Consider the following 26,181-nt stretch of genomic DNA (forward strand, 5'->3'; position numbering starts at 1 on the left):
TGAAGAATATAACTTGAGCCCCATGAGCTTCGTTCAACTGTCACATTCCATGAGAACCCAAAATTGTAAATGTAAACAAACACTGTATAGCCCCATAACATGGTTAAAACAATAATTTTGATATCATGGATGGTCAGTCCTTGCATCTATAGCTCAGTCTATTAATCTGAGAGTGGTTACATTTCTCCAGCCCCATCCCTCAGCTTTTTACCAAAACAGAGGCGGGGCGACCATTTTGTTATTGTTTCATCTGTGAATTTGCCCTTTAAACAGCTGCTTTATCAAGATATCAAAGTGTCACCAACAAAAAGGTCAACAATAGGCCTATAGCAAATTCAGCACATTTTTCCCATGTAAATAGCACTTTTCAGGAGTACTCAAAGCATGCCATTCCATGAGCACAGCATTTATTTTTCAACTTGAATAAATGAGCCCAATCATTCCTCCATGACAACAAAATCATAAACAACAGAGTAGGGATGGCTAATAAGTCCTTAGTTTTGGGGTTATGCTCAGGTAAAACTATTTGGCTAATCTATACATCCATATTTCCAAGTCCTATTCTTGAAGATCAAGGGGTATAATGTATATTGGAATGACTAATTCTGATAGACTTTGGTTTTAACGTAAAGATATAATTTTATCATATTATTTTTTGTAGGAGAAATCGTTGGATTAGAAGAAGAATCCTATGTAACCAACCCATAAAGTAAAATGTAACATCCATATATGGCCAGCTATGTAAACTTTAACATGGATTTATCCTGGAATAGACATCGTTCAATTGCTAACATACATTGTTGTCTTGTTCTAATGCCTTTTAAGGGGCAAGTAATCTAAAAGTAACTGAATGGAATCAGATTACATTACTGAGTTTGGGTGATTCAAAAGTTACGTTACCGATAACAATTTTGGACAGGTAACTAGTAACTAACGGATTACATTTAGAAAGTAACTTACCCAACCCTGTGCACAATCCATGTCTCAATTGTCTCAAGGCTTAAAACTCCTTCTTTAGCCTGTCTCCTCCCCATCAACTACTCTGATTGAAGTGGAGTTAACAGGTGGCATCGATAAGGGAGCTTTCACCTGGATTCCCCGGTTCAGTCTGTGTCATGGAAAGAGCAGGTGTTCCTAATGTTTTGTACTCTCAGTGTGTATTGTATCATGTGTCTTCAGAGGTTATTTTTTCTTCTCAAGGTAGGTGATGCTTTTGATTTTGCTTTTAGGTACAATGCAGTAATACTGGGATGCAAGAAATGAGATGGATTAAAAACCTTCCGTTGTTGGGGAAGTGTGGCCTAACTCTTTGATCTTGCAGTGTATCATGCAAGCAAGCATATATTTCATAAGCTATCTACACACATGCGCGCACACACATGAATGCGTGCACACACACGCATGCCCACAGATGAGAATTTGTCTCATCAAGTGAAACATATATTGGTGTTGTGCTATATGCACACCACTGTTTCCGAGTGAAAGCTCCAGAACTGAAGGTGGGTGCATCTCTGTCCTGTTCAGTTTTTTGAGGAAGATAAATTAGTGTTTGGATGAACATAAAAGCTAATGTATTCATAAGAGCTATGATGAGCGCAGCTGTCAACAAGCACCTGACATCCAATCTGAAAACAAGCCGCACGGGAGGTGGCGCACTCTCTATAGTGTGTGTTTGTGTGTGTGTGTGGGCGCGCGTGCACATGTGTATGAGAGTTGTTTGTTTTCTGCTTACAGTGAGCTCTATCTCAATATCTTTAAAAGTGCTAGAGCATTCCTAAGAAGTTGGCGCACACAGGATTTGCAGTAATTTCCCTACTGTCAAAGAATAATCACCATGGGAATGCATGTTTTAACCCTCCGGCGTGGCTTAAATTGTGTTTCCTAATTGATTGTAGCTAGGATAGGATTCCTTGCATTTGGTGAAACCTGCAGTAGATCATTCGGTTCTGTTGTTGGCACCCACGTAAGTTGACGTGTCGTATGCCTTGGTACTACAAAAATTTCACAAAAGACATTTGTGTCGCTTTCACGTTGCTTACATCATTACACTAACGTTATAGCTAAGGATAACACATTTGATATAATTATTTACTTGAATCAAATGATGTCAAATGGCATGTAATTTACAGCAACACTCGTTGTGCTCTGAAGATAAACGCAGGACTCATGTATAGTATACTGTGTTGCTATCTATTATTAGATAACCACTACAGGTGCACGTATCCAGCCTGGGTTCTGTTTATACATCCGGCTGACGTTTTGGTTTGCGTCAGACATAACAGCTAAGTTCATGGGGAGGAGGTCTCGGGATGGGGCCTCGTTTTGTTATTCTCCTCAGTAAGCCATCAACCATCCTGTGTATCCTGTGTAATTAGAACTCATCTCCTGGTGTGAGGACCGTCGAGGTCTGGCAGATTCACAGTTTTAATCAGTCCTTCAACTCACTTTATCTACTCCACAGAAACGCGGATAGAACAGACTCTCAGCAATCTGACAAATTGATACAACAACAAGGCAATGGGATTGAACAACTGCTTCTAAATTGGAGGGGGGTTGGGGGGGGTTTCTTCTGAATTTCGGAGAGCTGTGTGACAATGGGGGACTTGCATTCTATCTCGCTTCATCTTCGTTTCTCCCTCTGTTGGAGTTGAAGTAGGATGGATGTTGACCGCTGGTTGATTTGTGGAGTAGATGTGATGATTGGAATGGACGAGGTGAAAGTGAATGGGTGTGCGTTTCATCGTCCTTCAGATGACCATCAGAAATAGAAGTGCAACACAGCATACGCATTTTAAGCTTCTATTCTATTTTCAACATTCCATCTCAGGAATTCACACATGGACAATAAAGGATTATATTGGAGGCTAGAGGCCTATAAGGATTTCAGTAAGTTTCTTTATATATCGAGCGACATGCATTGAGGTGATCCTATCTGAAAGCTGCTGTTCTCGTTCCCTGTATACAGTACCTTCTTGGGCTGTTTCCGGATCAGTTTGTACGAATGCTGATCCTCGGCTGCCTCACCTTTCTTTTTTTTTATCCACTTATCTGACTGCGGTGTGCTCACACAGTCAGTGAACAGATCTCTCTGGGAGTTTTTCAGGTTTGGCTGATGTTGGAAGGCAGAAGTACAGGACATGTCTCTTGTATCATTAGCTGCTGGGGGGGTGTGCTACAGTTGTCAGCACTTCATTTTAATTTGGCTCCAAAGCCACTAGCGGCTTTGACCACAGGGATTTCCTGTCCTCTGTGGCAGTTAAACTAAAGTAAGTGTTTGGATGGAGGTAGACAGGGTTCCATAGAGTCGCAATGTCAGCTGGTATATGTCTCATCTTGATACCAAAGTACCTTATTCAATCTTGTCTGAACATCCTGAATCAAGATAACTTGTAAATTGGTCTAAAGTCCTTGTATGTAACAAAAGCACAGTACATGTCTCCTAGACTCACTTAAACTCAAACCGTTTTGTTTTGCCCAGGGAAAAGACAACAATGCTTCTCAGGGTTGTCCTTGGAAGTCTTATCCGAGTTTGTACACAGGGCTGTTTCTGCAGTATTAACTGGTTAGAATTACCAGAGACCGTGAGATAAGAATGAAATACCATTGGGGGGCATTCAAGATATGAATGCACAAAGAGAACAGTGCACTGAAACGTCCTTTCGAGGTTTAACGTTATCGCTCTGGGTTTCATTATTGCAAATAAGCCCAGATAATTATGGTTAAGCCTTCAAATAGCTTAGTAATGAACGTTTTTAAAAGGTTCAAAATCAAATATATCCACTAGAGATGGAGCTCAAAGTCATATTTCATAGTGCGGATATCATCAGGATATCAGGACCTTAGAAAAAGTTAGTTTAAAACGGTAACAGTGAATTGTAGTTTCATGCCTCATAACACTTTTCATTCGTCCAGCGAGTATTGCAATGTGTTTTATACGTCGGGAGCCTTGCACATACCGTTGCCTTCATATAAAAAACAAGAACAGTACATTCCAACATCCTACACCCACAGTTCCTACAGTCATGAGTTTGCATAATTTGCACGGTTTCTTATCTAAGAGGATCCATATCCACACATACTCTCCCATAAAGCCAGAGAGAGAGAGAGAGCGAGAGAGAGAGATTGAGATCCTTGACCTCCAGGCAGTCTCCAGAGGGGCTTTTTTTACTGTGAGAGTCTAATCAGAGTGTAGCTGACGTGTGTCCTGCGGATCGCTCCTCTCCAGTCCCCAGGCCTAATTAGGACCCATGTGTACTGTACATAGAGCTGCCTTTCACACTGCCTGTTGGAAACAGCTCACCTGTGTGCGCTCAATAGGCCACAGAAATGAGCTGCTGGAGAACATGATGACAAGCAGGGGCAGCGGAGGTAGAGGAAGTCCCCTCAAACCAGGAGGTCCTTTCAGTTTAATGAATGCCAGCAGAGCAAGCCAGACGGAGAGAACAATTGGAGAGGGAGCGAGAAAGGGAGACAGTTGGAAAGAGAGCGAGAAAGACAGAATGTGGCTTTGGCAACATTTAATCACTTCTGTCAAGACAGTACAGCTTGTTCGGGTTTGGGAGAGCGAGAAAGAGAAAGAGAGAGAGAGAGAGAGAACAGGGGATATGTAAAAGAACAAGTCATCTTTCTTCAACCATTCTCCTCTGTGCTCTCTAGTTTAGCATTAACACATTTATGATGGTCCTTCTCTGTTTTTACTGAGTGGTTATTTACAACTCTTGAAATTCCCCATGGCACACTAGTATGTCTTGAAGAGAGAGAGAGAGTCATGGTTAATGAATTCATGTAAATCAATAGGATCCTTGGTTTGAAGCCCGGTAACTGTTAAATAACAGCAGAGCTTCGAGGTAACTCGATGGCACGAGGGTGCCGGTATCCTACTTTCCCTCTGGACAATGAACATGTGCTCTAAATTCCGCTCCGACAGTTCTTTGAGTAATGATGAGCTACCGTGGCTCTGCCACACAAAGACATGAGAACCGCTTCATTGGGTTAGAGCTCAGGCTTCCTCTCGATTCCATTTGCAGGGTCAACGTTTCACTTTTAAACGCACAAAACGTCGGTAGGTAAAGGCTTTGATTGCATACAGATGTTGTAGAATATCTGAACATAACATCAATCCGTAACACACTTCATGCTGTTTCATGAGTCACGACTCACGACCAACAGATACAGCAAAAGTATATGTACTGTACATGCTGTATTTAGAATAAGCTATCATAATTGTAAAACACGTATTGCCCCATTTAGATAAGTGCTGTTAATGTTTCCTATTAAAAATACAGGCAACTCATTTCTTCACTGCAGAATTTTGACACTCGTTTTGTAAGCCTGAGGCACACGCCTAGGCAGCCTAGTTTCAACATTCCCAGCATGCATCCAAAACCAAACTTCTTCAATACAATCATGTGACAAGTGGGATCCAAGTGGTCCCCAAATCAATTTGACAACCTGCCACAACTAGGCGCTCTCTCCTTTGTCTTTGAAAAGCTATTGGAATTCCGCACCCAACAAGGATATTCCATCACTACTAAACACAACTCAACAATTTGTGCAAATTCTATGATGGCAAAGAGTCGTAAATAATAAGAAAGCTATTTATTCACGGAATTCACGAAAAAAGGACAATCAAAAATCAAATTTCTATAGTCTGATGAGCTGAAATGATTTGTCCAAATAGACCGTGTAGCTGTGATGGTACGGACACACACTTCAGTTTTCAATTGTGACACCAACCTTTTGATTTAGCGGAGATTGATGTGAGTAAGATTGTAAAAGGCAAGAGGAAGAAAGTGTGTAGGGGTTACCTTGGGAAAAGGGCGAAATGTCTAAATTCAAACAGAAGTGAGGCCACTGTATTAGAGGTGACCTTCACTGACAGAGAAGGGCTCATAAAGTATTGATCTGATTTGATCTTGCGGGGATTGGGGGATTATATATATTATATTTCTTAAGTTATTTTTTTATTGAAACATGAAAAGGGACCTTGCATCATCAAAAGCAGAAGTGTTACATGTTACATCATTCTTATCCATGATGGTTAATTGCTCATTTAGTCCACAGCTAAAATCAGAAACAAACGATTGGGAAATGTGATGTTTTTGTGCTATTGCAGTCACATTGTGAGCTTTGCTGTACACTGTAAAATCTTTCCTGTTGTTTTTACGGTAACTTACAGGTTACTTACTTACAGTATGTAAGTGTGCTGTATGTCACGGTATCCAATAATGTTACTGTAATCTTTTACCATTGTTTTATGGTAACTTACAGACAACTGGCTGCCTGTAAGTTACTGTAAAACAACAGTACAGTGCATTACTGTAATATGTTTTACGGTAATCACAATGAATCAATTAATGAATAGTTGAATTATTTAAATTAATTGACGGGAGATGGGGTTTGTATTTTACAGTATTTTACCATAATTGCACTGGCTTGGTGCAAGCAGGTTGGCTGCTAGGTAATGTGTTTGCATATTACAATATATCAATGAATGGCAGTTCTGAAATGTTTGTTAAGGCCTCTAGAAGTGTAAGTGATATAAAATTCACAATTTTTGTATTTTATATTACCTGCACTTTTAGAGCCCTTAACAAAGGCTTCCAAACTGTCAGTGACTACAGGGCAAAACAGACCAAAGGACATGGTAAATACTCAACCATTAAAGGTTTGAGACTAGTTGCCATTCCAATAGGTCCCCTATACACATTTAATTGTTGGGGCACTACTATCTCACTAATGGGTGGCCAAATGCAGCTTCTTACAAGGCACGCTTCAAAATAATAGTCGGTGTACTTATTTTAGTAAATCATATAAATGCAGTACACATCTTGTTTTATAGGTTCACTCCAGACCCTCAATGCTGTGTGCTTACAGTAACGTACTGTTAAAGCAAAGTTTCTTTTTAATTTACAGTATCATTTACTGTTTACGCCTAAAATCACCCAGCGTGCACTGCCATTCATGGCAATGTACTGTAAATAATTAATATGGTACTTTACTGTTAGTTTTATTGTATAATACTGTCAAAACAGCAAGAATGTTTTTCAGTGTATACAGTACATGAATCGACAGAGGCTTCCCAGCTCCCACTTCCGTTTTAGTTCAAGCCCAGAGTGCCATTTATCTTTTACAATAATATCCCTCTCTGAAGATGATGCTCACATTTTCCATGGTTTTGCCCCTAATCTCAGTTGAGATTAGTGAGGGGAGTTACATCTATCCCATGACATTGGCTTGTTTTATATATTAGTCGGCAACAGAGGAAAGCTAGTCAGCAGGAAAAGGCCAAGAGATTTTCAAAACTTTAGCGGACACTTACCTAAAGCGACTAACAGGACAGTAAGTACAGTACATTCAAAGTATTTGGACCCCCTTCACTTTATCCACATTTTGTTACGTTACAGCCTTATTCTAAAATGGATGAAATGTCTTTTCCCCCTCATCAATCTACACACTGTATCCCATAATGACAAAGCAAAAACCGAATTTTTGCCAATTTTGCCAATTTATAAAAACATTTAAATTGAAATATCACATTTACATTAGTATTCAGATCCTTTACTCAGTACTTAGGGTCGTTGTCCTGTTGGAAGGAGTCTGAATACTTTCCGAATGCACTGTACATATTTTTTAAATATGTGTATGTGATCCCTTCGAGACTTGGACCCACGACTTTAGCTAGAGCCACACTATTACCAACAGCCAAACAGGAGGTCCATAGAACCACACCAAAAAAACATTTAAACTGTGCGTACATTCATGGATGACATCTTGTCTCTCCTTGTGCCACTTGTAAACTGCGGACCTCCCCACAAATCTCTATTCCCATCTAAAATCTTGACCCACCATTTCGTAAAACTTGACATTGTATGGCCTGTAGAAGTCCCGTAGCTGCTCGATAGTGTCGTGATCTATCTGAATGTGGGTTCTACCTTTAGACTTGCCCAGGCAGCGGGGTGAGCTGCTGCTCTCTGGTTTCTTCAGGCAGGGGAATCCTTTGGTCCTGTTGAAGTAGAAATGTTTGTCCGTGACGATGCGTTTCAGACCCAGGAAGTCCTGAACTCGCGCCAGTTCTCCAGCCGGGTCCGTGATGAGCCGCTCCCCGTTGACGAAGTGGATCTGGGACAGGGGGAAGTAGCGGAGCCAGTTTTCCAGGTGCAGAGCGTACATGCCGATGCGGATGGCATTCCAAGACGTGTCAACCAATCCTAAACTCTGGTTCTGGAAGGCCAGATCCTGGAAGCTGGGAAGGTCAGGTGTCTTGGACAGGGTCTGCGTGTAGTCAGAGATGACCCGGGTGACAGGGTTGCGCACCACCACGATCAGCTTGGTGTCCCGGGACATGGCGGAGATCCGGCGAGGTGTCTCCCTCGTTACAAAGTAGCTGGGCGTCTTCTCCATGGTGATCTGGCTCTCCATAGTCCGTGGCATAAGGCATCTGAATAAGGAGGAAGAGACAGACAATTAATACATGATTAAGAAGAATGGGTCAGCAATGTCATTAAAAATATATGTATATACACAGTGCATTCGGAAAGTAGTCAGACCCCTTGACTTTTTCCACACGTTACAGCCTTATACTAAAATTGTAAATAGTTTTTTTTCTCATCAATCTACGCACAATACCCCGTAATGACAAAGCAAAATCAATTTTTCGGAAATTGTTGCTAATTTATACAAAATAATAAACAAACTGAAATATCATATTTACATAAGTATTCAGAACCTTTACTCAGCGCTTTGTTGAAGCACATTTGGCAGCAATTACAGCCATGAGTCGTCTTCGGTATCACGCTACAAGCTTGGCACACCTGTATTTGGGTAGTTTCTCACATTCTTCTCTGCAGATCCTCTCAAGCTCTGTCTGGTTGAATGGGGAGTGTCACTGCACAGCTACTTTCAGGTCTCTCCAGAGATGTTCGATTGGGTTCACATTCGGGCTATAGCTAGGCAACTCTACGACATTCAGAGACTTGTCCCGAAGCCACTCCTGCGTTGTCTTGGCTGTGTGCTTAGGGTCGTTATCCTGTTAGACTGGGGCGAAGGTTCAACTTCCGAGGTCCTGAGTGCTCCGGAGCATGTTTTCATCAAGGATCTCTCTGTACTTTGCTCTGTTCATCTTCCCCCTCAATCCTGACTAGTCTTCGCTGCTGAAAAACATCTCCACAGCATGATACTGCTACCACCATGCTTCACCGTAGGGATGGTGCCAGGTTTCCTCCAGACGTGACACTTGGCATTCAGGTCAAAGAGTTCATCCTGGTTTTATCAGACCAGAGAATCTTGTTTCTCATGGTCTGAGAGTTCTTTAGGTGCCTTTTGGCAAACTCCAAGCAAGCTGTCATGTGTATTTTACTGTGGAGTGGCTTCTGTCTGGCCTGATTGGTGGAGTCCTGCAGAAATGGTTGTCCTTCTGGAAGGTTCTCACATCTCCACAGAGAAACTCTGGAGCTCTGTCAGTGACCATCAGGTTCTTGGTCATTTCCCTAACCAAGGCCCTTCTCCCCAGATTGCTCAGTTTCCTGGGAGGCCAGCTCTAGGAAGAGTCTTGGTGGTTTCAAACTTCTTCCATTTAAGAATTATGGAGGCCACTGTGTTCTTGGGGACCATCAATGCTGCAGAAATGTTTTGGTACCCTTCCCCAGATCTGTGCCTCGACACAATCATGTCTCAAGGCTCTACGGATAATTCCTTAGACCTCAAGGCTTGGTTTTTGCTCTGACATGTTACTGTCAACTGTTGGTGCTTATATAGACAGGTGTGTGCCTTTCCAAATCATGTTCAATCAATTGAATTTACTACAGGTGGACTCCAATCAAGTTGTAGAAACATCTCAAGGATGATCAATAAGAAAAGGATGCACCTGAGCTCAATGTCGAGTCTCATAACAAATTTGTCTTAATACTTATGTAAATAAGGTATTTCTGTTTTTGTTTTCATAAATTTGCCTAGAAGGCCAGCATCCTGGAGTCGCCCCTTCACTGTTGACGTTGAGACTGATGTTTTGCAGTTACTATTTAATGAAGCTGCCAGTTGAGCACTTGTAAGGTGTCTGTTTCTCAAACTAGTATTAGTCCTCTTACTCAGTTGTGCACCGGGGCCTCCCACTCCTATTTCTATTCTGGTTAGTGCCAGTTTGCGCTGTTCTGTGAAGGGAGAAGTACACAGCGTTTCGCGAGGCCTTCTGTTTCTTGGCAATTCATTGCATGGAATAGCCTTAATTTCTCAGAACAAGAATATACTGATGAGTTTCAGAAGAAAGTTCTTTGTTTCTGGCCATTTTGAGCCTGTAATCGAACCCAGAAATGCTGATGCTCCAGATACTCAACTAGTCTAAAGAAGGCCAGTTTTATTGCTTCTTTAAGCAGAACAACAGTTTTCAGCTGTGCTAACATAATTTCAAAAGGATTTTCTAATGATCAATTAGCCTTAAAATTATAAACTTGGATTAGCTAACACAACGTGCCATTGGAACACAGGAGTAATGTTTGCTGATAATGGGCCTGTATGCCTATGTAGATATTCCATTAAAAATCATCAATTTCCAGCTCCAATAGCAATTTACAATATTAACAATGTCTACACTGTATTTATGATCAATTTGATGTTATTTTAATGGACAACAAATGTGCTTTTAATTAAAAAACAAAGACATTTCTAAGTGACCCCAAACCTTTGAATGGTAGTGTGTGTGTGTGTGTAAACTCAGCAAAAAAGAAACATCCGGGCTCTTCGCTGGCCATGGCAGAGCACTGACATTCCTGTCTTGCAGGAAATCACGCACAGAACGAGCAGTATGGCTGGTGGCATTGTCATGCTGGAGGGTCATGTCAGGATGAGCCTGCAGGAAGGGTAAAACATGAGGGAGGAGGTCTTCCCTGTAATGCACAGCATTGCGATTGCCTGCAATGACAACAAGCTCAGTCCGATGATGCTGTGACACACCGCCCCAGACCATGACGGACCCTCCACCTCCAAATCGATCTCACTCCAGAGTACAGGCCTCGGTGTAACGCTCATTCCTTCGACGATAAACGCGAATCCGACCACCCCTGGTGAGATAAAACCGTGGCTTGTCAGTGAAGAGCACTTTTTGCCAGTCCTGAGTGGTTCAGCAACGGTGAGTTTGTGCCCACAACGTTGTTGCCGGTGATGTCTGGTGTGGACCTGCCTTACAACAGGCCTACAAGCCCTCAGTCCAGCCTCTCTCAGCCTATTGCGGACAGTCTGAGCACTGATGGAGGGATTGTGTGCTCAACACATGGTCCTGAAAAAGGGACACTTCTTTTCTTTATATACAGTGCCTTGCGAAAGTATTCGCCCCCCTTGAACTTTGCGACCTTTTGCCACATTTCAGGCTTCAAACATAAAGATATAAAACTGTATTATTTTGTGAAGAATCAACAATAATTGGGACACAATCATGAAGTGGAACGACATTTTTTGGATATTCCAAACTTTTTTAACAAATCAAAAACTGAAAAATTGGGCGTGCAAAATGATTCAGCCCCTTTACTTTCAGTGCAGCAAACTCTCTCCAGAAGTTCAGTGAGGATCTCTGAATGATCCAATGTTGACCTAAATGACTAATGATGATAAATACAATCCACCTGTGTGTAATCAAGTCTCCGTATAAATGCACCTGCACTGTGATAGTCTCAGAGGTCCGTTAAAAGCGCAGAGAGCATCATGAAGAACAAGGAACACACCAGGCAGGTCCGAGATACTGTTGTGAAGAAGTTTAAAGCCGGATTTGGATACAAAAAGATTTCACAAGCTTTAAACATCCCAAGGAGCACGGTGCAAGCGATAATATTGAAATGGAAGGAGTATCAGACCACTGCAAATCTACCAAGACCTGGCCGTCCCTCTAAACTTTCAGCTCATACAAGGAGAAGACTGATCAGAGATGCAGCCAAGAGGCCCATGATCACTGGATGAACTGCAGAGATCTACAGCTGAGGTGGGAGACTCTGTCCATAGGACAACAATCAGTCGTATATTGCACAAATCTGGCCTTTATGGAAGAGTGGCAAGAAGAAAGCCATTTCTTAAAGATATCCATAAAAGGTGTCGTTTAAAGTTTGCCACAAGCCACCTGGGAGACACACCAAACATGTGGAAGAAGATGCTCTGGTCAGATGAAACCAAAATTGAACTTTTTGGCAACAATGCAAAACGTTATGTTTGGCGTAAAAGCAACACAGCTCATCACCCTGAACACACCATGCCCACTGTCAATAATGGTGGTGGCAGCATCATGGTTTGGGCCTGCTTTTCTTCAGCAGGGACAGGGAAGATGGTTAAAATTGATGGGAAGATGGATGGAGCCAAATACAGGACCATTCTGGAAGAAAACCTGATGGAGTCTGCAAAAGACCTGAGACTGGGACGGAGATTTGTCTTCCAACAAGACAATGATCCAAAACATAAAGCAAAATCTACAATGGAATGGTTCAAAAATAAACATATCCAAGTGTTAGAATGGCCAAGCCAAAGTCCAGACCTGAATCCAATCGAGAATCTGTGGATAGAACTGAAAACTGCTGTTCACAAATGCTCTCCATCCAACCTCACTGAGCTCGAGCTGTTTTGCAAGGAGGAATGGGAAAAAATGTCAGTCTCTCGATGTGAAAAACTGATGGAGACATACCCCAAGCGACTTACAGCTGTAATCGCAGCAAAAGGTGGCGCTACAAAGAATTAACTTAAGGGGGCTGAATAATTTTGCACGCCCAATTTTTCAGTTTTTGATTTGTTAAAAAAGTTTGAAATATCCAATAAATGTCGTTCCACTTCATGATTGTGTCCCACTTGTTGTTGATTCTTCACAAAAAAATACAGTTTTATATCTTTATGTTTGAAGCCTGAAATGTGGCAAAAGGTCGCAAAGTTCAAGGGGGCCGAATACTTTCGCAAGGCACTGTATATATATATATATATATTGTCACATCCATTGGATAGGTGCAGTGAAATGTATTGTTGATTCTATACCTACAGTATACCTACAGTATATTTAGTAATTGTATACTAATTTAGTATGCAAAGAGTATCAGTACATTATGGCCATAGACATCAAGGGAGGTCCAGTCTGGCTATAAAACAATAAGGACTATTTACCAATGTCACAGAAGGTAGTTGCCCCAAGAGACTTGTGTGGGAAAGATCTCTCTCTCTCTGTCTTTCTCATGTACTGTAACTAGCTCAGTCCCAGGTTCAGCAGTAATAAATCACCTGTGAGATGTAATGTAGATTGGACAGAGGGAAATGACTCTCTGGGTCATAACTGGGTCAAACAAGTAGGCCACCAAAACTTTTGGTTGTTTTCTGTCAGGTACACCGATTTTATTTTTGGTCACTTCAAGTTCTAAAACTCCCCCAAAACGCATGCATAGCGCTGTCTGATTGAATTTAATGAAATGGTATCCTATTCATTGATAAGAAGAAAACAGTTGCAGACAATGGCTAAAAATACAGTTGCAATGAATCAGCAGCTTCTAGCCTACTGTTGACAAAAAGACACATCATGGATCAATCTTCTGAAGACACATTCTGAAGAAGAAAGCATCTTTATTTGGAAAGTAATAGCCACTGATGCTCAAGGTCGGTTTTTTGATGGATGACAAAAACACCTGAGTTGATGTGGCACAAAATATCTTCCAATTACTGTCATCCTCCACTGACCACTGTCAACATGACTGTCAACATGACATGGAACTGTTGTTTGAACTTGTTTCTCTGACATTGCCTTTGAACAGATGGACAGGTCAGAGGAGGCTATATTCTCCAGGCTACACACTAGTCATGCAATTCAATGATTCAACGCTCCTCTCCACTGACGATTGCATTGTCTCGTTCAACAGACAAAATAGTAGGCTACAATAAATTATTATGGCAAGAAACTAAGCGAGAAAAGGGATGTGAACGATAAGATAGAGGAGGGAGACGTGAGGGAAAATAATTAGGTTAATGGGTTTCAGGGGAATGACAATAAATGACAGCGAGATGAATACAGGTTTTGGTATTGAGCCTTCCACAAGGCTCCTTTTCACTAAATGTACCTTTTTACAAAATGCCTATTTACAAAAATCAGGACTAAACAGCAAGAGCTAATTTAGTTTAAAAATCCAATGCATGATGAATTCGCGCGCAACACAGCCGCTGGCATGACGGTTGACTTCCGTTAATGAGCCCCCTAGGTCGACACCTGTACAAGTGTAAAATTATTTATTGTCTTACCTGTACCAGTCTAGTCCACGGTCATAGTTCCTGTCGAAAAAATGCGTTTCTGTGCCGACCGCCCGTACGTCCGGATGGATTCTTATAAACTCCAAGACAGCTCTTGTGCCGCCCTTTTTAACACCGACAATGATGGCATTTGGCAACTTCTTATTCCCGAACTTCCCACTGCCCATGTTGTTAGTGGTAGGACGGTCTGATGTGAAATTCCGAACTGTGTTGTGATTAACCGAGGCGTTGCTTTGGTTCGCTTCATGGAGAGATATTTCCCTTGTCGCTCTCGCGTCCAATGGCAAAGTGCAGTAAGGAGATTTTTGCTGAAGTTTTTTGCCTCCATCACTCCTGAGCCGCAGGCAGTTCTGCGTTGGATCACTTGGTTTTTGCATGATAGCATCAGAAGAAAATAAGAGACAGTAGCATATATATGATAGTGATAGAGATAGGGAAAATATGCAGACGCATGTCCTGGTATGCCTATATGAAGACGGCGCAACTCGGCTATAGAGGAGAATGCATGCCATATCTCCACGGATTTAGATGGTGCATGGTTTTTATTTACAGATTATTTACTTGTTATCTGCGTTGTCGTTAAAAGAGTGAAGACAAAACGTAGCCAATATCCACGGGCATATAAACCCATTACGCAGCTCTGACTAATATCTCCATTCCCCCAAAACTGCCCTGGGAACAGTTTAAGTGGTGGCTAAAAGCGCACATTACAAATAGCAATCAGGGTATTCCATTCAAGCTTGTTTCAGATATCCGAATTATTTCAATATTGCGGTACATTACTTCACCTCATCCTGGATCGAACCACCAAAATCACCCAGGTGTGTGCTAGCCTACTGTAGTATGTTTTACTTCTTCACTTAGTTAAAAAAACTCCTCCTTTCCGTTATGAAATCTTGAACACATCCTATTGTAAAATCCTTGTATTTCTTATTAACGCACTAGCCCGAAAAGCTGGGAGCTTGCGGCGCAGTTCTCTCCGTTACGTCTACTTCACAAGACTGCCAATACAAGAGAAAAATATACATTATTGAAGGTGCGCCTGACGTCAGTTATCAACGTTTCTTTTTTTGGAGAAAAAAATCTGTAGATTCCTCTAGCCTACCCAAATCTTAAACTGACGCCAGGGCATCCTTAATTTTATTCACAACACCTTGGTTTGTCATTGTGCCATAGGCTTTCATTGATTTATTGCTGCTTGTCCACTGTAATGTATTAGAATATGTCTTGTATTTGGTCATCAGATCTGCTGAACCAATGCTTATGCCAGCCATGTATATCAGTGTCTAGAAGGGTTCATCTTTGACTATAGCATACCTATCATTATATAAATGTTATGAAAACAATTAGGAGCCTACATGTCATTCATATATTATATACTGTATATAAATACAACAGCTTCCTAATGTTGAGTTTGACCCCCTTTTGCCCTCAGAACATCCTCAATTTGTTGGGCTGTGGACTGCAAGGTGTCGAAAGCGTTCCACAGGGACGGTCTAAGACACTGCATCTCAGTGCCAAAGGCATCACTACAGACCCTGGTTCGATTCCAGGCTGTATCACAACCGGCCGTGATTGGCAGTCCCATACGGCGGCGCACAATTGGCCCAACGTCGTCCGGGTTAGGGTTTGGCCGGGGTAGGCTGTCATTGTAAATAAGAATTTGTTCTTAACTGACTTGCGTAATTAAATAAAAAAATGTTGAGTCCAATGCTTCCCACAGTGGTTTGAAGTTGGCTGGATGTGCTTTGCGTGGTGGACCATTGTTGATACACACAGCAAACTGTTGAAAGTGAAAAATCCAGCAGAATTGCAGTTCTTGACACACTCAAACCGGCGTGCCTGGCACCTACTACCATACCCCTTTCAAAGGCACTTAAATCTTCTGTCTTGCCCTTTCACCCCTTAAATGGCACACATTCACAATCCATGTCTCAATTGTCTTAAGGCTTAAAAGTATGTGGACACCCCTTCAAATTCGGGTGTGGATATTTCAGCCATGCAATATCAATAGACAAACATTGGCAGTAGAATGGCCCATACTGAAGAGCTCAGTGACTTTCAACGTGGCACTGTCATAGTATGCCACCTTTCCAACATGTCAGTTCATAAAATTTCTGCCCTGCTAGAGCTGCCCTGGTCAACTGTAAGTGCTGTTATTGTGAAGTGGAAATATCTATAAGTGCTGTTATTGTGAAGTGGAAACATCTAGGAGTGACAACGGCTCAGCCGTAAAGTGGTAGGCCACACAAGCTCACAGAACGGGACCACCGAGTACTGGAGCGCGTAGCACGTAGAAATCATCTGTCCACTCACTACCGAGATCCAAACTGCCTCTGGAAGCAATGTCAGCACAATAACTGCTCATCGGGAGTTTCATGAAATGGGTTTCCATGTCCCGAGCCTAAGATTACCATGCGCAAGTCCAACCTGTCCCAATGCATAGTGTCAACTGTAAAGTTTAAACTGCATACTCGTGCGGCCGCACGTGTATCTCCGTCTCATACACACAGGTGTTCTTCCTGTCGCCTTTTCATGTCCCTGCCTCAGAGTGATAGGAGCGAGGCAGGCCCTTTCCTGTTTCAGCATGACAACACTCCCGTGCACAAAGCGAGGTCCATACAGAAATGGTTTTCGAGATTGGTGTGGAAGCACTTGACTAGCCTGCACAGAGCTACACTGACCTGCAAGCCAGGCGTCATCGCCAAAGATCAGTGCCTGACCTCACTAATGCTCTTGTGGCTGAATAGAAGCAAGTCCCCGCAGCAATGTTCCAACATCTAGTGGAAAGACTTCCCAGAAGAGTGGAGGCTGTTGTAACAGCAAATGGGGGACTGACTCCATATTAATGACCATGATTTTGGAATGAGATGTTTGACGAGCTGGTGTCCACATACTTTTGGTCATGTAGTGTATATATTCAATGAACAAAGATACAAACACAACGTGTAAATTGTTGGTTCATGCAAAGTGTAAATTGTTGGTCTCTCAGATTTTGTTCACAAATTTGTTTACATCCCTGTTAGTGAGCACTTCTTATTTGCCAAGGTAATCCATCCACTCTAAAATGTGCAGTTTTGTCATACAACACAATGTCACAGAAAAATTGGGCAGTACGTCCAACATGTATAGTGTCGTGCAAGCGAGCGGTTTCCCGACGTCAACATTGTGAACAGAGTGCCCCACGGTGGCGGTGGGGTTATGGTATAGGCAGGCATACGTTACGGACAACAAACACAATTACATTTTATCGATGGCAATTTGAATGCAAAGAGAGAGCTTGACGAGATCCTGAGGCACGTGCCTTTCATCCACCACCATCACCTCATGTTTCAGTATGATAATGCACAACATCATGTACGCAATTCCTGGAAGCTGAAAATGTCCCAGTTCTTCCATGGCCTGCATACTCACAAGACATGTCACCGATTGAGCATGTTTGGGATGCTCTGGATCGACGTGTACAACAGCCAATATCAAGCAACTTCACACAGCCAGTAAAGATGATTGGGACATTCCACAGGCCACAATCAACAGCCTGATCAACTCTATGCGAAAGAGATGTGTCGCACTGCATGACGCAAAAGGTGGTCACACCAGTCACTGAATGGTTTCTGATCCACGCCCCTACCTTTATTTTTTAAAGGCATCTGTGACCAACAGATGTATTCCCAGTCATGTGAAATCCATAGAGTAGGGCCTAATGAATTTACTTCCTTTGACTGATTTCCTTACATGAACTGTAACTCAGTAACATCTTTGCAATTGTTGTATGTTGCCTTTTATATTTTTGTTTAGTGTATACATAAACTCAGTAAAAAAAGAAACGTTCCCTTTTTCAGGACCCTGTCTTTCAAAGATAATTTGTAAAAATGCAAATAACTTCACAGATCTTCATTGTAAAGTGTTTAAACACTTTTCTCATCAATTCATGAACATGCTCCTGTGGAACGGTCGTTAAGACACTAACAGCTTAGGCAATTAAGGTCACAGTTATGAAAACTTAGGACACTAAAGAGGCCTTTCTACTGACTCAGAAAAACACCAAAAGAAAGATGCCCAGGGTCCCTGCTCATCTGCGTGAACGTGCCTTAGGCATGCTGCAAGGAAGCATGAGGACTGCAGATGTGGCCAGGGCAATAAATTGCAATGTCCGTACTGTGAAACACCTAAGACGGTGCTACAGGGAGACAGGGCGGACAGCTGATCGCCCTCGCAGTGGCAGACCACGTGTAACAACACCTGCACAGGATCGGTACCTCCGAACATCACACCTGCGGGACAGGTACAGGATGGTAACAACAACTACCCGAGTTACACCAGGATCGCACAATACCTCCATCAGTGCTCAGACTGTCCGCCATAGGCTGAGAGAGGCTGGATTGAGGTCTTGTTGGCCTGTTGTAAGGCAGGTCCTCACCAGACATCACCGGCAACAACGTCGCCTATGGGCACAAACCCACCGTCGCTGGAACATACAGGACTGGCAAAAAGCTCTTCACTGACGAGTCGCGGTTTTGTCTCACCAGGGGTGGCGGTCGGATTCGCGTTTATCATCGAAGGAATGAGCGTTACACCGAGGCCTGTACTCTGGAGCGGTATCGATTTGGAGGTGGAGGGTCTGGGGCAGTGTGTCACAGCATCATCGGACTGAGCTTGTTGTCATTGCAGGTAATCTCAACGCTGTGCGTTACAGGGAAGACATCCTCCTCCCTCATGTGGTACCCTTCCTGCAGGCTCATCCTGACATGACCCTCCAGCATGACAATGCCACCGGCCATACTGCTCATTCTGTGTGTGATTTCCTGCAAGACAGGAATGTCAGTGTTCTGCCATGGCCAGCGAAGAGCCCGGATCTCAATCCCATTGAGCATGTCTGGGACCTGTTGGATCGGAGGGCGTAGGCTAGGGACATTCCCCCCTAGAAATGTCCGGGAACTTACAGGTGCCTTGGTGGAAGAGTGGGGTAACATCTCACAGCAAGAACTGGCAAATCTGGTGCAGTCCATGAGGAGGAGATGCACTGCAGTACTTAATGCAGCTGGTGGCCACACCAGATACTGACTGTTACTTTTGATTTTGACCCCCCCTTTGTTCAGGAACACATTATTCCATTTCTGTTAGTCACATGTCTGTGTAACTTGTTCAGTTTATGTCTCAGTTGTTGAATATTGTTATGTTCATACAAATATTTACAAGTTTGCTAAAGTTTGCTGAAAATAAACGCAGTTGAGTGTGTGTGTGTGTGTGTATGTGTTACAAGTGTGTTTGTCCTTGTGGTGGGTATGGATCAGTGTGTCAGTCTGTGAAGTGACCTCACCCACACATTGTTCCCAGACATCCCTCTGGAGGTTAGTGAGTGGGGGGCACCAGATCCACATCATCCACATCCTGGTATGTCTTACCCCCAGATGACTGATACATACAGCCGGATAAGAAACCATAGGAGAAAAGGAAACAATCAGGGGAGAGCTGCCCCAGAGCCGGGAGGAGTTGAGGTGTCAACTGTGCTCCCGTAGGTGTCCACGCCGGCCCAATCTCAGTGCTCTTTGATTAAAGAATGATTTATAGGCCCGGTCGGAGAGGCTCGCTCAGCAATCCGTCTCCTGAATGAGTTTTTCTCCCAGGCAAAGGCGGGTAAATCATACCCTTGGCGCGAGATGCCTGGCTGGACAGTGTCAGCATGGCGATACGGGCTGGTGATTAAATGTTATAATCACCGCTGTTGAGCGTGCACTGTGTTGTGTCACAACTGCCCATTTATCAGACTAACAGTTAGCCTGGGGGTGCAGCGTCTATCTGATTACCCACTCCTAAATCTGATCAGACACTCAGCACTTATAAATACACTGACGCAATGTTTACATTATAGATATGCTGAACTAAGACTATTCTATCAATCTACTTTATCAATCTATTTATATTTATAGTCTGAGGATTCATTTCACATCATCTCGCACATTTATCATACTAGGGTCATACTAACGTCAGCCTGGAGGCAGTATCTGATCACTCCACCAAATCTGATCAGACACTTAGCCCTTGAATACCCTGACAAAGTATGATTGTATTATAAAAATGTTGATTCTTTGAATTTGTATCTAAAGGGGTTTCGTATAATGAGTCAATCAAATGAACTATTGAAGTAAGTCTTTGAAGATGAATAACTAAATTAAGTTCAGTAGAAAACACACAATTTGACTTTACAAATATTGCAATCTCAGGGGTGTAGAGCAGTTTGTCTAGTTGTGTCTGGCTGATCCTAGTTCAGACTGAACGGTATCTGTTGATAATTATCCCTATAGGCTGCTGCTTTATTTGTCATTGTAGAAGAGTCGACAGCTGCCACAGAGCTACTCTAGTCCTCGGAGTGTTATGCACTCTTTGCAAGTGGAATGAGGCCTACTCATAAGGCCTTGTGTGACAGGGTAAGATCCTTAGTTTCCCAGGGGACCCTAAGCGGTGAATATGTAAAAGGAATTAAAAATAACCCTTTAGGCCTTTGTGAGAGCTTTGTCCTGAAGGGGTTATGGCTAGAAGGGATCCAGCTTTTGTCAAATAAATGTCAAAAGTTGAACGTTTTGACATTTTAGTTAACCTTTACCCTTTTCATAACATTAACCTAACTCTCCTAACCTGCTACGTACAGTGCATTCGGAAGTATTCAGACCCCTTGACTTAAAATGTTACAGCCTTATTCTAAAATATATTAAATAAAATGTTTTCCTCATCAATCTACACAAAATACCCCATAATGACAAAGTGAAAACAGGTTTTTAGAAATATTTGCAAATGTATTGATGTATTGTAACAGATACCTTATTTACATAAGTATTCAAACCCTTTGCTATGAGACTTGAAATTGAGCTCAGGTGCATCCTGTTTCCATTGATCATCCTTGAGATGTTTCTACAACTTGATTGGAGTCCACCTGTGGTAAATTAAATTGATTGCATATGATTTGGAAAGGCACACACCTGTCTATAGAAGGTCCCACAGATGACAGTGTATGTCAGAGCAAAAACCAAGTCATGAGATCGAAGGAATTGTCCGTAGAGCTCTGAGTCAGGATTGTGTCGAGGCACAGATCTGGGGAAGAGTAATAAAAAATGTCTGCACCACTGAAGTCCCAGAAGAACACAGTGGCCTCCATCATTCTTAAATGGAAAAAGTTTGGAAACACAGACTATTCCTAGAGATGGCCGCCCAGCCAAACTGAGCAATCGGGGGAGCAGGCCTTGGTCAGGGAGGAGAACAAGAACCCGATGGTCACTCTGACAGGGCTCTAGAGTTCCTCTGGGGAGATGGTTGTTCTTCTGGAATGTTCTCCCTTCTCCATAGCACTCAACTAATAAGGCCTTTATGGTAGAGTGGTCAGACAGAAGCCATTCCTCAGTAAAAGGCACATGACAGCCTGCTTGGAGTTTGCCAAAAGGCACCTAAAGGACGCTCTGACCATGAGAAACAAGATTCTCTGGTCTGATTAAACCAAGATTGAACTCTTTGGCTTGAATGCCTATGGTGAAGCATGGTATTGACAGCATCATGCTGTTGGGACGTTTTTAAGCAGCAGGGACTGGGAGACTAATCAGGACCGAGAGAAAGATGAACGGAGCAAAGTGCAGAGAGATCCTTGATGAAAACCTGCTCCAGAGTGCTCAGGACCTCAGTATGGGGTGAAGGCTCACCTTCCAACAGGACAACGACCCTAAGCACACAGCCAAGACAACGTAGGAGTGGCTTCTGGACAAGTCTTTGGGTGTCCTTGAGTGGCCCAACCAGAGTCCGGACTTGCACCTGATCAAGCATCTCTGGAGAGACCTGAAAATAGCTGGAATTGAGAGGATCTGCAGAGAAGAATGGGAGAATATTCCTAAATACAGGTGTGCCAAGTTGGTAGCATCATACCTAAGAAGACTCAAGACTAATCGCTGCGAAAATGTGCTTCAACAAAGTACTGAGTAAAGGGTCTGAAGGCTTATGTAAATGTAAGATTTCAGTTGATTTTTTTAAATAAATGTGCTAAAATTTCCCCAAATATGTTTCTGCCTTGTCATTATGGGGTATATTGTGTAGATTGATGAGAGGAATAAAAATAAATTTAGAATAAGGCTGTAGCGTAACAAAATGTGGAAAGTCAAGGGGTCTGGCTACTTTCCTAATGCACTGTAAGTTCTCCTAACCTGCCACGAGAAATCAAATCTGACTATGATTTGACAAAAGCTGGATGCCTTCTAGCCATGATCTCCTGAAGGTCCAGTGTAGTCTGTGATGAGTTGTTACTGTGCAATTTTATTGTTTGTGTAAGGAGAAACCTTTTGGGGACCATGCAATCTATTTGAGAATAAATATTTGGGGCATGATCAATAATGTCTTGAAGGTATGTTTGTGGATTTGTATCAGTGCTTGTTTGCTTAAGTTTGACAATATTTCAAATGTTTTTGTAAAATTATGCGACTACAGGAATGCCATTTTTGTTTCAATTGTTTCCAGTTGGTTTGTGTTTGGGATTAGACTTTGAAAGCCCTCCCTTAAGAAGATTGTCTTGAAGTAAATTAATTTGTATTTCTATTAATAATCACTGTTTTTTTTGTAAATGCAATGGCTCCCCGTGTGGTTCTAGGATTTTTGCTCACCGTTCTTGTGATCATTTTGACCCCACGGGGTGAGACCTTGCGTGGAGCCACAGATCGAGGGAGATTATCAGTAGTCTTGTATGTCTTCCATTTCCTAATAATTGCTCCCACAGTTGATTTATTCAAACCAAGCTGCTTACCTATTGCAGATTCAGTCTTCCCAGCCTGGTGCAGGTCTACAATTTTGTTTCTGGTGTCCTTTGACAGCTCTTCGGTCTTGGCCATAGTGGAGTTTGGAGTGTGACTGTTTAAGGTTGTGGACAGGTGTCTTTTATACAGATAACAAGTTCAAACAGGTGCCATTAATACAGGTAACGAGTGGAAGATAGAGGAGCCTCTTAAAGAAGAAGTTACAGGTCTGTGAGAGCCAGAAATCTTGCTTGTTTGTAGGTGACCAAATACTTATTTTCCACCATAATTTGCAAATTAATTAATTAAAAATCCTACAATGTGATTTTCTGGTATTTTTTTTCTCATTTTGTCTGTCATAGTTGAAGTGTACCTATGATGTAAATTACAGGCCTCTCTCATCTTTTTAAGTGGGAGAACTTGCACAATTGGTGGCTGACTAAATACTTTTTTGCCCCACTGTACATCATCTATGAGAAGAACTACTGTTGTACCTCAATTAGCCACAAAATTCCTAGATTGAAAGCGACTATTTCTTGAAGCTGTGCTGTGCAATTTTCCCTACATTTCACCACACGTGGGCCAGCCCCCAAGCAATTCGAGTTTCAACCAATGAGCTTCAGCCCCCTGCCATTTGAGTGTTAGCTAGTAAGATGCACATGATTCACCCACAGTAGAGAGAGAGAGCAATGACATGCTGTACAAATCTACACACATGTAACGTAGTACGCAATTTTCGGGGGCCTCACATGGCTCGCGAGTGCTACTTTAATTTCTACTGGCTAAAAAGTAAACAAAAGAACCAGAGAATCTCTTTAAAGTTGCTGCTCCCTTGTCCTTGCCTACACACTAGAAGTTATAACACATGGTCTCTAACACTATCTCAGAGGAGTGTGGCCCTTGGTATTTACAGTAAGTCACCATGTTTACTGTCAAAAAGAGAAGCACCAACAGTACTGAGACTAAATAATGTGCTTTCTCTATTACTCTATAAAACCTTTAGTGTCATCAAATAAATTAACATTAGTACTGTATTGAACGAAATCACAATTGACATAAAAAATACAAACTCAGATATAGGGTCAAAATATGAGAAGACAAGACATGCTAATTTTTGGGGAGTACACACACGTCATGTTCAGTCCCCTTCTAAGAGAGAAAGAAGGGGAGGAGTTAAGCCCTGAGTTCTTGTGAAATGAAAGTGAACAGTAGATTTTCTGTCTAGTCATATGGCACATCTAGTGAGAAGTTTGTTTGTTTTTAATGACTATTTCGCATTGCTATTGATAATAATCTGATATTGTTTTTTAAAATCAGAAGTGGTAGTTGTGACCGGTAAGGTAAGGGGGTATATCTGATATTTTAACTTCCCAAAAATAAACAAACATTTCTATTATAAAACAAAACATGCTGAAGAGAGAGAGACACAGGATATACAGTATGTGTTACACAGTATACACAGTATGTGTTCTTGCGCTTGAGAGAAATAGAGAACAGGACGAATAGAAAAGTAGCTTAACGATGTGTATAGTTATGGTTTCAAACTTTTTTTTGTGCAGGCAAAATGGCAGAGGCTGGTTTTCCTAGTAAGTCAACACGTCACTTTCTCAGGAGTTATTGGTTGCTTATCTCGTATTAATGTACTATATCCAAACCACAGTTTAGTCAGTAGATCTATGTCATAGATTATAGATTCGGAGCAGACATGGGATTGTTGTTGAGTCTTTAACTGTTAAAAAAAATTGTTTCCTGTAAGCATTGTCACAATAATGGAGCTCAACAGGACACACCTTCACATAAAGTCAACTCTGTCAGCGCCAAAAAGCATGGCCATGAAGTAAAAAAGGACTGTTTAATCTTTAATAAAACAGGTATCCTCTTGCAGGTAAGCCAAGGATGGGAAAAGTATGCACCTGTGTCGTAGGTCATACTTTCAATTCTGATAAGGACTTGGTAAGACAACTCACTGGCCGAGGAGACTGTACTGAAGTGTCACTAGCGGAGAGTGATGTCATCATAATGATCTGTCCTATGGTCGGTGACTTTGGAACTCTGGACCTTGATATACAACTGTAGGTGGTCTCAGAATACCTAGGTAGGTATCAAGAGGCTAATTACCCGAATACATGCTTTATTTGTTAGAGTTCATAAACTAACCTTGTTCATCCCTCACTCTCTTGACAGCTGGTAGACCTGTTGTTCTGGTGGTGCTGCATGACACTTTCGACCCAGACTCCACTATACCTGACAGCAGCAGACTAGTGACCAGGGGTGAGGTAATACTCACAGTGGACTGTCTATTTAATCATAGAGGACTGCTGGACTGTCCTCGCAATAAAGAAGCAGTCGATATGATTCTGAAGAGGCTAAACGTACAACCAAAGGTATAGTTACAACTTATAGCCCACTTTAAGTTATTTAGCACTGCACTTGCCCCTCGCCACTTAAGAATATGCAGAAATTAATGATAATTCCCTTTTAGTGTAAGAGCTGTTTGAAAAGACCGCCTGAAATGTCAGCCTGTTTTGGTGGGATGACGTTTTGCTTTGGCAGGTGACATCACTAGGTGGTAAAATAGTTAATCGATCAATAAGAATGAGAGTTCCAGACCTCGCTGCCTATAACAGGTAGTTTTCAGTTTTCCCTCCCCACTCAGACCACTCCCAGTCAGTTCAAGCAAAATTCTTGCTTGAGAAATTGCTCTTCGCTAAGAAGCTATTTTTGTTTCTGTTTGACCATTTGAATTGAAAACAATCACAGTAAGGTACTTAATTGTTACCCAGAAATGATTTGATATTGAGATTTATTTTTTAAACTGCTGCATTGGACCTTTTAATTGACTTGCCTAGTTAAATATCGGTTTAGAAATCTATGTTCAGCACAATGTAGAATTGAATACTATACTAATGATTCATGTCTTAACTTCTCTCTGTTGTAGCAGGAACTCACAGAAGGTAAACACTGCTCTAAATAAAATGTATATTATGAATTTCACAATAACAAAGGTTTCATTTTTAACAAAACGGAGGTATCCTCTTGCAGGTAAGCCAAGGATGGGAAAAGTATGCACCTGTGTCGTAGGTCATACGTTCAATTCTGATAAGGACTTGGTAAGACAACTCACTGGCCGAGGAGACTGTACTGAAGTGTCACTAGCGGAGAGTGA

The 26,181-nt window shown here is 42.1% G+C and overlaps 1 protein-coding gene across 2 annotated transcripts in view; it reads right to left on the bottom strand.

Moving 5' to 3' along the window:
- Positions 1-1,846: 1,846 nt before the first annotated feature.
- The window catches only part of LOC139367516 (heparan sulfate glucosamine 3-O-sulfotransferase 2-like), a 42,826-nt gene continuing 18,491 nt past the window's right edge, over positions 1,847-26,181 (bottom strand). Inside the window, exons 1-2 of one of the 2 annotated variants that reach the window (XM_071105757.1) lie at positions 14,242-14,762; positions 7,258-8,440 (exon numbers count right to left, since the gene is read on the bottom strand). In XM_071105757.1, coding sequence (XP_070961858.1) covers positions 7,822-8,440; positions 14,242-14,762 — 1,140 coding nt within the window. In that variant the 3' untranslated portion in view covers positions 7,258-7,821. Of the gene's footprint in view, positions 8,441-14,241; positions 14,763-26,181 lie in introns of those variants that run through there. The other variant, XM_071105758.1, reaches the window with a different exon arrangement.

The sequence above is a fragment of the Oncorhynchus clarkii genome, chromosome 16, assembly GCF_045791955.1.
Source record: "Oncorhynchus clarkii lewisi isolate Uvic-CL-2024 chromosome 16, UVic_Ocla_1.0, whole genome shotgun sequence".
NCBI lineage: Eukaryota > Metazoa > Chordata > Actinopteri > Salmoniformes > Salmonidae > Oncorhynchus > Oncorhynchus clarkii.